This window comes from Chiloscyllium plagiosum, chromosome 37 (genome assembly GCF_004010195.1).
Source record: "Chiloscyllium plagiosum isolate BGI_BamShark_2017 chromosome 37, ASM401019v2, whole genome shotgun sequence".
NCBI classification, from domain to species: Eukaryota; Metazoa; Chordata; class Chondrichthyes; order Orectolobiformes; family Hemiscylliidae; genus Chiloscyllium; species Chiloscyllium plagiosum.
Window position 1 is genome coordinate 25,833,112 of NC_057746.1, and position 12,016 is coordinate 25,845,127.

The 12,016-nt window shown below is 46.5% G+C and overlaps 1 protein-coding gene across 1 annotated transcript; it reads right to left on the reverse strand.

Moving 5' to 3' along the window:
* Positions 1 to 1,250: 1,250 nt before the first annotated feature.
* Positions 1,251 to 3,287, reverse strand: LOC122541530. Its single transcript, XM_043678357.1, has one exon. It carries the CDS (start codon positions 3,253 to 3,255, stop codon positions 1,441 to 1,443), a length of 1,815 nt encoding a protein of 604 aa, XP_043534292.1. The 5' UTR covers positions 3,256 to 3,287; the 3' UTR covers positions 1,251 to 1,440.
* Between the last annotated feature and the right edge of the window lie 8,729 nt (positions 3,288 to 12,016).

The following is a 12,016-nucleotide window of genomic DNA, read 5'->3' on the forward strand; positions in this document are numbered from 1 at the left end:
ACTATTCAGCCGTTCAACACCTCATGTTGTAGAGCTCCTTGAGAGCTGTTCTCGGGCACATTGTTATCCCACTGCTTTCCTTCTTTATTCTGTTTTACAGCTTATTTAGGAAATTCTATCTCTGAATGAGCACTCTGCTACAGTACCTGAATCTCATACTGATTAAATAGACAACGACAAATTATACTATGTGTTAGAAACGTAAATCGCTTCTCAATAATCGCTCTAGACAAATTCAGGAAAACAAAGTTTTATTAACAAGTCAAGTCTGCAGAGTCGGGCACCCTTAAAGAAAAGGCGCGCTGTGGCTTACAAAGTCTCCATTATTTATAGGACAAGTCCCTCCTCTCCTTGGCTCCAACAAGCCATGAGGTTCACATTCTTAAAAACATCATTATTTTTATCACAAAGTCTGCAACAAAAGGCTCCAGAGTCTCCAAAGTTTGTTGTTTTTCTCACCCTGTAGTCTTATCAGTCAAAGGCTTTAATCTGAAACAGATGTCTCAAGTCGTCCTCCCATCCTGGAGTCTTATCAGCCAAGGACTTATCCTTCTCTGCTGTGTGAATGGCTTCATTAATCAAGAGCCTGCTCGCTTTCACTATAGCTCACAAATTGTCAGCATTCTGCACAATTTAAACTATTCTACTTTTGAGTATATAAAATGGTTGTTAGAAAAGAAACAAAGGTTTTGTCTTTTATTTTAGATCAGTCTGTGGTCCAGGCACATCTTAAAGTTTAAACCGAAATTACCTCTCACAATTCCACCCTTTTCTTTCTTTAAGATGTGCCTGACCAAGATAAGCCCCCCCCCCCTTCCCCCAAGGGCCTGGGGAATCCTTGGTCTTTCGCAGCAACATCACTTTAAGTTCCCGTGTCCCATGTTGTGGAACCACCACTGCCTGGAGTCGGGAAATATTTTTTCTGAATTAAAACTGAATACAGGGAGTTAGGCAGGGTAATACGAGAAGAAGAATCATGCCGCCCCCAACCACCAGCAACGCCGTGCGCCACCAGCTACCACCTAGGAGACCATCCCACCAATACAGTCCAAGTAGAGTTCATTATTGCTGTCTTTTCAGTTTTACCGACAATGGCTTGTCCCCTTGCTCGCATGTCCAGGTGCTTTCTTCTTCAGGCGGAACAGGCCCCTTTTTCCTTGATGCGTGGACCCACCCTTTTTCTTTCGTCCGAACAGCTGCTTCTTTTGTTAACAGAACCAGGAACGGTCCTTCCTATCGCGGTTGGAGCTTTTCGGCCTTCCAGGTCTTAACAAGTATCCAATCTCCGGGCTCCACCTTATGCAGGAGGGAGTCGAGCGGCGGAGTCTGAGCCAGGAGACCTTTCCTTCGGAGTTCTGCAAAAGAACGGGATAAGGCCAGTAAATAGGTTCGGATAAATACATCCCCCCCTTGTAGAGTGGGACATCCATCAACCTTACTTCAATACGGTAATCCGAAGAGCATTTCATAGGGGGAAACCCCGACATCTCGGCGAGGTGCCGTACGTATCCTCATTAGGGCAATGGGCAGGCACTTTGGCCAGGGTAACTTAGTTTCTAACATCAGCTTAGTCAATTGGGTCTTGCGCGTGCCATTCATTCTCTCAACTCGACCCGAACTCTGAGGATGCCAGGGTGTGTGGAATTTCCATTGGATACCCAGGGTAGTACAGATCAAATGGTGTAGCTTAGAAATAAAATGTGTCCCGCAGTCGGAGTCGATAGATTCCATTATGCCATATCTCGGGATTATGTTCTCTAACAACAGTCGGGCCACGGTTGGTGCATCGTCTTTGGCAGTTGGGAGAGCCTCTACCCAGTGAGTGAAATGGTCTACTATTACTAGCAGATATTTCCATCTCTGTACTGGGGGTAATTCTGTAAAGTCGACTTGGATCCTCTGAAATGGCCTAATCGCGAGGGGCTGACCACCGGCTGGCATAGAACGCATGGTTTTCTGATTAATACGCCGGCAAGTGGGGTATCCGACTACCTCTTGTTGGGCTAATGTGTATATCCCCTTGCATACATAGTCTCTCAGGATTGTGTCACACATGGCTTGCACCCCCCAGTGGGTCTGATGGTGTAATCGGTGCAGAATACCCCTGGTGATCTGTTTGTTCAGTACTTGTCTCCTATCAGGAACCGTCCACTTCCCGTTAGTTTCTAGCCGGGCACCCAATTGATCCATTTTATCAATCTCCCCCTGGGTGAAGACGGGTTGTTTAGCGAGCCCTTCCCTCAACGGTATTAATGTTAATAATTGGACGGCTTTTTCGACCGCTGCCCGCTTGGCTTCCTCGTCTGCCAGCCGGTTTCCCACCGCTTCCGGTGTCGACCCCTTCTGGTGACCGGGTACATGGACTACTGCAAGTTCCGTAGGTAACGCCAGGGCTTGCAACGTTAGGCTGATGATTTGTTTGTGAGCTAATTCTTTTCCCCGGGAAGTTATCAATTCTCGCTCTTTCCAGATTTTCCCGAAAGTATGAACGATTCCGTATGCATACTTTGAGTCAGTATATATGGTCCCCACTTTCCCTTCCAACAGCTTCAGGGCCCTCTGGAGGGCGTACAACTCACAGGATTGGGCTGACCACTTCCCGGGCAGTCGTCCGGACTCGATCGTCCGTTTCGTTGCGCCATCTACGACAGCATAGCCACTGTACCGTACCCCACTGATGCACCGGGAGGACCTGTCGATGTACAATTCCTGTCCTTCACCCAGCGGGGCCTCTTGCAGGTCCTCTCGGCTTTTGGTCTGCAAGTCCACAAATTCCACACAATCATGCTCCTGTTCCCCATCTGCAGGACGTCCGTATAGAACCTGGGCAGGGTTGCAACTGAGATCTTCTGCAAAATTGAGATCGTCTCCGGTCATCAAAATCGTCTCATACTTCAGGATACGAGAGTCTGTTAACCAGCGGTGAGCCTTCTGAGCCAGTATGGCACTAACCGAATGTGGGGAGTATACTGTGATCCTTCCTCCAAAGGTAAGTTTTCGGGCCTCTTCTACTAACATTGCCGTAGCTGCCACTGCCTGGATACAGGTCGGCCATCCACGTGACACGGGATCTAACATTTTTGACAAAAATGCAACCGGCTGACGTTTCCCTGCCTGCAGCTGGGTAAGCACACCCTGGGCAATTCCGCCGGCGCTATTAACATATAACTGGAACGGTTCCTTCAGGGTGGGTAAAGCCAATACCGGAGCTCGGTATACTTTTACTTTTAATAATATTAAATTGCTGCTCCTCATCTGACCAGTCCAGTTTCTTTTGTCCTTCTTGTCCCAGTTTGTCGTTATTTTTAAGAATATTAAATCGCTGCTCCTCCTCATCTGACCAGTCCAGCCTTTTGTTCTTCTTGTCCCAGTTTGTCGTACAAAAACTTTACTCGAGTGGTGTAACTTTCAATCCATATCCGGCAATACCCTACTAGCCCCAGGAATTGTCTGATTTCCTTCTTCGTCCTGGGTATTGGCATACCCGTAATCCCCGATATTCGTTCTGGCGTGATACGGCGATGCCCCTTACTAACCTGATGGCCCAGATATCTTACTTCTTGCTCCACAAACTGGAGTTTTGTCCTGGAGACGCGTAGACCCTGTTTCCCCAGGAAGTTCAACAGGGCAACGGTGTCTGCTCGTACCTCCTCTTCTCTCGGTCCTGAGAGTAAGAGATCATCGACATATTGGAGCAATTGATTCTCCGCGTTACACCGAAATCCTCCTAAGATCTGCTCCAGTATTTGTCCAAACAAATTGGGTGACTCCGTGAATCCCTGCGGCAAGACTGTCCATCTTAACTGTCGCTTTCGTCCTGAGAAGGGATTCTCCCATTCAAAGGCAAAAAGGTTCCAACTTTCTTCGTCAAGGGGGCAACTCCAAAAAGCATCCTTCAGATCTATTACGCTGAACCATTCATGTTCAGGGGGAATTTTACTCATTAACGTGTAGGGATTAGGTACCACCGGGTATCTAGCCTGGACTACTTCATTCAACCCCCGCAAGTCTTGCACCAGCCTATACGTCCCATCCGGCTTTCTCACAGGGAGTATTGGAGTATTGAAAGGGGACATACATTCCTCCAGTAGTCCATCTGTGATTAATCTTTCTATCACAGGTTGTAACCCCTCCCGTCCTTCCATAGCAATCGGGTATTGTTTCCTTCTTACCGGGCCTCTTCCTGGTAACATGGTGATTTGGAGAGGTTTGATGTTTAGACCCCCTCTATTCCCCTCTCGGTACCAAACTTCCGGGTCTATTTGTTGATCATCATCTTCGGTGAGGGCGAACAACCTTACCACCATTTCCCCGTTACTTGGTACCGTTCCGATCCCTAGTTTGACCTGCAAGTCTCTTCCTAACAAATTAAACCCCGCCGATGGCAGTAGAAGGAGGTCTCGTTTAGTAGTTCTGTTTTCATACCCAACTTCCACGTCCTCCACCACTGGGACTTGCAATGTCTTTCCTCCAATGCCAGATACCCCCATAACTGTTCTTCCTGCTCGGGCGCCGGGGGGTATTTGGATTATACTTGATCTTTCGACTCCCGAGTCCACCATAAATGTGATCTCCGATCCTTGGGGCCCTACTTTCAAGTTTACCAGGGGTTCCTGCATTATCTTTGTCGCCTTCTTTTGCTTCTCATCGTCCCTTCTCACAAACACCTTCTGCGCCTCCCGTAGTAGTTCACTCAGAGGTTTACTATCCCAATCATCCATTTTCTCTAACTTCTTCCGTTTGCTTATCCCACCCGGGGTCGGTGAGGGGAAATTTCTGCTCCCCTCCTGTTCCTCCCTCTCTCTCCCAGACCAACAGCGTAGCTTGTCGTATCATCTGTCGCTCCTGGCTAGAGAACAATGTTCCCATGATGGAATACATCTCATCCCACGTGTAAGTATTTGGCCCCAGGAACTGATCTAATTGTTCAGCCAGGCCCATGGGGTCCTCCAGTAGGCCCTTCATCTCCCTCTTGTAATTCCGTACTTCAGTACTCGTTAAGGGGACGTTCACATATCCCGTCCCTCCTTCCGCGCCTCCCATGGGCACTTCCCGGAGTGGATTCATTCTAGCAATCGGGACAGAGTTTTGTCTGTGACTCTTTTCAGCTTGAGATCTAGTCTGTACTCCTGAGGCACCGGGTGGTCCCTCCCCGCTTCCTTCCCCTTCCCCTGAATCGTCGCCACCCGAAGGACTATTTTGCGGGGCAGACGGGGTCACGTAGGGCGGCGGTAAGTGATCTAAAGGTTCCCAATCTTTCTGCCCTTTCGAGTCTTCATTGGCTACCTTCATTTTGCAAGATAGTGCGACTGGTAGCCAACAAAGGGCGTAATCACTTTCCTCCCGAGTAACATTAGGTTTTGAATTGACATATAAAATTAGAGCTTGCCGGACCCAGTCTTCATCAGTGCCGAATTTAGGCCACCACACTGAGTCTCCCTGAATAGGTTTTTGGGATCACGTTTGACAGTAATTCACCATCTTCTTTCTAGATTTTCCTTTTCTCCTACCCCGATCCCAATTATTTAACATCATTCCTAACGGACTATCGTCAGGTACCCCGGGGTATTTTTCATTGTCTACGCTCAAGCCTACCTCTCCCTTATCCGCCTTGGATCCCTTATTTCCCATTGCCGAGGACTTTGTAAAAGCGGAGATTCCTGTATTATCCCGTGATAATCTATCACTATTTAACCAAGTCCCGGACCATCAGTCCCGTGATCGCCCAGGTCCCTTTGCAGGCACCCCCGGTCTTTGGATTCCTGTGTCCTACGTCTCTGTGAAACAGATCACAGGCACCCCGTAGGTCCACGTTCCTCCGCAAACACGGTCTCTGCAAAATCCCGCACAGACGAGCCCCGGTCTCTAGATTCCTGAGTCCCACGTCTCTGTAGAAAAATCTACAGGCACTCCGCAGGTCCCCACTCCTCCGGAAAGACGGTTCCCGCAAGTCTGTTCTTACCTGGGTTCGGTGCACCGAAATTACTCGATCGTTAACCGTCCCCACTGCCTCGGCCACACCCCTCCTTTGTTCTCCTGAGCCTTCCGGATATCACTCGCTCAAGCCGCGCGGGGCGACAAGCAAGGAACCAGGGACTGCCCAACTCGGCAGGGTGCACGTTCTCCGATGTCCTTCCTCAGCCCCCCCTCGCGGCCGGAGTGTTGATCGGACGAGCCCCCAAGTTTGTTAGAAACGAAAATCGCTTCTCAATAATCGCTCTAGACAAATTCAGGAAAACAAAGTTTTATTAGCAAGTCTGCAGAGTTGGGCACCCTTCTGAGAAAAAGGCGCCCCGAGGCTAACAATGTTTCTGATTAAATACAGGACAAGTCCCTCCCCTCTATAGCTCTAAAGAGTCACGAGGTTCACATTCTAAACAGTCAGAATTTTTCCATCCCTTATCACAAAGTCTGTAGCAGACGTTTCCCGAGTTGTTTTTCTACCCTGTAGTCTTATCAGTCAAGGACTTGTTTTTCTACTCTGTCAATGTGAGTGGTCTTATCAACCCGTAGCAGCAGATGTCTCGTCCTTTATTATAGAGAAGCATGTTTTACCCTACCCCTATGGCTCTATTCCCCTTAGACTCTGGGGTCATGCACATCTCAGTTGTTTGTACCGAAATCGTCTCTCACATATACTGAGCAAGAATTACTATTTATTACAAAGGAATAGACTCGAAATGCAGTTAAACAACAATAAATCATTGGTCAACAACACACTGATAACAACTCGATATCTCTTATAAACTCCACTTTACACACATATACACACACACACATTGACATGCATACAGATACACATTGACACATACACACTCACATGTGCATACACACAGTCTCACACACACATAGACACAGTGTCACGCGTGCATACACACAGTCTCATACATGCATACACACACATACATACACACACAGAGTCTCAAACACGTATACACACAGTCTCACACATGCATACACACACAGAGTCTCATACGCGCATACACACAGTCTCACACACATACATACACGCACAGTCTCATACGTGCATACACACAGTCTCATACACATATACACATACTGTCTCATACACGCTAGTACTTACAGTCTCATACACGCAGAGACACAGTGTCACACGTGCATACTCACAGTCTCACACACGTACACACAGTCTCATACACGCATACACACACATACATACACACAGTCTCCAACACGCATACACACAGTCTCACACATGCATACACACACAGAGTCTCATACGCGCATACACATAGTCTCACACATGTGTCACGCGTGCATACACAGTCTCACACACATACACACAGTCTCATACGTGCATACACACATACATACACAGTCTCCAACACGCATACACACAGTCTCACACATGCATACACACACAGAGTCTCAGACACGCATACACACAGTCTCACACATATATACACATACTGTCTCACACAGTGTCACGCGTGCATACACAGTCTCACACATATATACACATACTGTCTCATACGCGCATACACACACACGTACACACAGTCTCATACACGCATACACACACATACACACAGTCTCCAACACGCATACACACAGTCTCACACATGCATACACACACAGAGTCTCATAAGCGCATACACACAGTCTCACACTTACTGTCTCACACATGTGTCACGCGTGCATACACAGTCTCACACACATACACACAGTTTCATAAGCGCATACACACACACACATACACACAGTCTCCAACACGCATACACACAGTCTCACACATGCATACACACACAGAGTCTCAGACACGCATACACACAGTCTCACACATATATACACATACTGTCTCACACAGTGTCATGCGTGCATACATAGTCTCACACATTTATACACATACTGTCTCATACACACAGTCTCATACGCGCATACACACATACATACAAACACAGAGTCTCAAACACACATACACACAGTCTCACACATGCATACACACACAGAGTCTCATACGCGCATACACACAGTCTCACACATACTGTCTCACACATGTGTCACTTACACACAGTCTCACACACGCATACGTACACACACAGTCTCATACACGCATGCATGCACACAGTCTCACAACGCATGCACACACAGTCTCACACAGACACTGAGACACACACACACACACTAACAGGGTAAACGAATAGGCTATGGCAGAGGGATAGACTGGAAGGACAGTGTGGTTGTCATTGTCCCCAGGTACTGTAGCTGAGATGACCTTTCTGACTCCGCCAATAGGCAGCAATTTGCTTCAGTTTGCCTTCCTCTGGATGTTTCCAGTGGTTGGATATAAGGTGGATGGGTCCCTTTTAAAACATCCCTGACTTATTAGTTAAAAGTTCCAACTTACAGCAACTGCTTCACATTTACAGTGGGCGTTAACTGCAGTTTGTCTGTGGTTTACAGTATCATAGCCCCTTCTCTTTGTTTATTATTTTTAACATGATGAACAAACACTCATATAACTGGCCGTTTTCCATCCCGTCGGATTACATCCAAGTCGAGTTGCGACATCGTTAGCAAGTTAACTAAAATGCACTATTTCCATACGCACTGCAGACATACACATTACAAAATAATGATCAGCAAATACATCACAAAACAAAATCGGGTCATTACCATGCCAATGAAGAAGATAAACTATCACTGTGAAAGAGCCCTATGCCACACCAGTTTTCAGATTATCAACTAACTCCATTTTTAGCTCTGCATTTCTTACAACATCAACATTGAAATATAACAGTAATTAAAAGCAAGATACATCTAAGTTTACTGAATAACAACAACAAGTAGGGAAATAATGCAAACCCAAGGGGTTGTGTATTCCCCAATCGAGATATTTTCCCACCAAATATATCCCTTCATGCTTTTAATTTCCATTTTTATTCTCTGACTATTCAGCAGAACCTTAACCTCTGCACTTACTCAAAATCTCTTTTATGTCTTCCATATGTTCCCTTTATAGGGCGACGGTGACCTCATGTATCTTGCCAATCCGATGTAATGATTACTCTAGCTAAATCTGTCACATCGGAAGTCACATTTTCTCTTCCTGATGTTGACCACTTCCATTGCTTCTATGCGCCTGGGCATTTGGGGTTGAATTCAAAATGGTTTGCACACATCAGCGTGGTTATTTGTACAATAAGACACACAGTCGTCGTATTAAGCAGTACACAAACTCTAAAGGGACTTGATGAAGGACTGGTGTTGAAGGTAAAGACTTCTGCATCCCTGACTGAGAGGGTGGTGCCCACATTAGTACGATGACCCCTCATGGTGCGGCCTATTGTTACTCCACTTCCACTCAGAACTGGCGCTGACTCTGCCCTTCATTTGCAAACGCTCGCCACACAGTTTCCAATGGTCAGCTTCATAGCTTATCGAAAGCTCAAAACCAAAAGGCTCGGGTCAGTTTGGCTCTTATTTGCAGTTACCAGTTTACACAGTTCCTAAATCTGAATCTCGTTCGTCCAAAACCTGTGCCCATTGGGATTATCGCCTGTGAAAGATTCTGTACAGAAAGTCTGACAGATTTCTTCCTCAAAGAAAGCTTTTACCAAGATGCTCTTACTGTACTTGAACTGTAGAATCTATATTCATAATCATAGAGTCATCTAGCACGCAAACAGTCATCCCAACAAGTCCGTGCCGAGCATTATCCCAAACTAAACTAGTCCCACCTGCCTGCTCCTGGCCCATATCCCTCCAAACCTCTCCTATTCATGTACTTATCCAAATGCCTTTTAAACGTGATAATTGTATCCACATCCACCACTTCCTCTGGAAGTTCATTCCACACACGAACCACCCTCTGCGTAACAAAATTGACCTCTCCTGCCTTATTAAAATCTCTCTCCTCTCACGTTAAAACTGTGTCCCCAAGTCTTGAAAGCCCCCACCCTAGGGAATAGACAATTACCATTCACTGTATCTACACCCCTCATTATTTTATACATTTCTTTCAGGTCGCCTTCCCTAAGCTCTGGTGAAAAAGGTCCCAGCCTATCCAACCTTTCTTTATAACTCAGACCTTCAATACCCGGTAACATCCTGGTAAATCTCTTCTGAACTCGCTCTAGTTTAATCATATCCTTCCCATAACCAGGCAACCAGAATTGGACACAGTATTCCTAAAGAGCCCTCACCAACGTCCTGTACAACCTCAACATGACTACTCCTTTACCCTCTCTATCTCTCTCTCTCGCGCGCTCTCTCTAAGGTAAAAATCGCACAACACCAGGTTATAGGCCAACAGGTTTATCTGGGAGGTGGTTGTGATGAAGGAATGGTGCTCCGAATGCTCGTGTTTCCACATAAAACCTGTTGGCCTATAACCTGGTGTTGTGCGATTTTTAACTTTGTAAACTCCTGTCTAACACCTGCTCTTCCAAATCAACCCTCTCTCTCAAAGTATCGTCACAGGGATATGGGAATCAACTGGGGGCTGGGGTTCCAGCTTTCACTCAGTTTCTCTTTCCAGCCCTCACGAATGTGTATCGAAACAGCGTGTCATGACTCTCTGACACTTCAGGAGCTAAGTCCTAGCCCTTCTCATCACTGGCTCTCTCGGGTTTATCCCCCCCCCGAACAATCCCCGTTTCAAATTCTGCTGTTTGTTTGATTCACTTTGTAAAAACAGCAGGTTTACGGCCCGGTTACTGGTCGATTGACAGTTGGAGTTGCATTGAATCTCCACCTTTACTTGCAGCTTGTACCAGGACTGGATGCAAGGAACTGAGTGTGGCTGGGGTCGGGATTGTAATCACATTCCTTGGATCCGATCCAAAGGGGATGCGGTTTCACCCTCCAATCGGAATTACATGACCTCTTAGGTCCTTAATTTTTGCCTGGGTCCCACAGAAACTGCCTCTGGTTGGAAAACTGTGACAACACAACAATCTCTCATTGCCCTTTGGAATGATACTTGTTGCTAGGGCTGCGTTTGATGCAATACTTCACCCTTTCTTCCCGGTTCCTTGACCTTTCATTTCTGACCCCAGAACCTGTCTCTGTGCCTTTTCGGCGTCTCAGTTCACCGCCTCGAATTGACTCGATCTTTTTTTGAGAAGATCAGTGGGGCTCAGGCGAAAATAATCCCTACTTTTCTATTTATATGTTTGGGTTTCTTTGGGTTGGTGATGTCATTTCCTGTGGTGAAGTCACTTCCTGTTCTTTTTCTCAGGGGGCGGTGGATGTATCAACAAACACATCAAGTTAGACCCCATCTACCACCCCCTGAGAATGGGCCAGATGGCCTCATTCTGCTCCAATATCTTATCGTCTTAACAGAGTGATGCTTCATCTTGAAGGCCACCTGGGGAACACCAAATGTTTTGTGTAAATTACCTTTCATTCGGTTGCTCATTAAGAAATCTCACAGGCAGTCAAACAACTATTGAAACTTCATTGCATGTAGCAACCAAAACAAGGTCCCTCAAGTAAGGGAGTCAACCCCTTTTGATCTTTTCCTTGTAAATTCTGTGTCGAAGGACTTCGTTACTCACCTCCGTCTCATGAAGGAGCAGCGCTCCGAAAGTTGGTGTTTTCACATAAACCCTTTGGATTATAACTTGGTGTCATGTGATTTTTGACCGATTAACGGGGGGGATTTAGTTACCATTCCAACCGAGAGCCTATGCCCAGAGTTCGATCCTTGCACAGTGCGATTCTCCAGAGTTCTGCTGCTAAAGATTCCCGAAGTTGGATTCCTATTAGACATGGTTAAGCTCATGACATGACCTTATTGCTGGCGTCATCAAGCCTGTAGCTTACTTTCTTATCAGGAGTAGCTCCTCTGTTGCTGTTACATTCAGTGTTTGCCGCCTGTTTGAACACAGCCTGTCCTCCCATCAATTCCTTCACCTGAGGACTTTCCACATGCAGGTAATCTTAATAGCCCATTTGTCACAACACAGCAGGTTACCAAGCAGATGTTAAAGTGGTTTGTTTACAGAGTTTTGACCCCCTCTTTCCCCAGGCGTGGCCAATTGACATG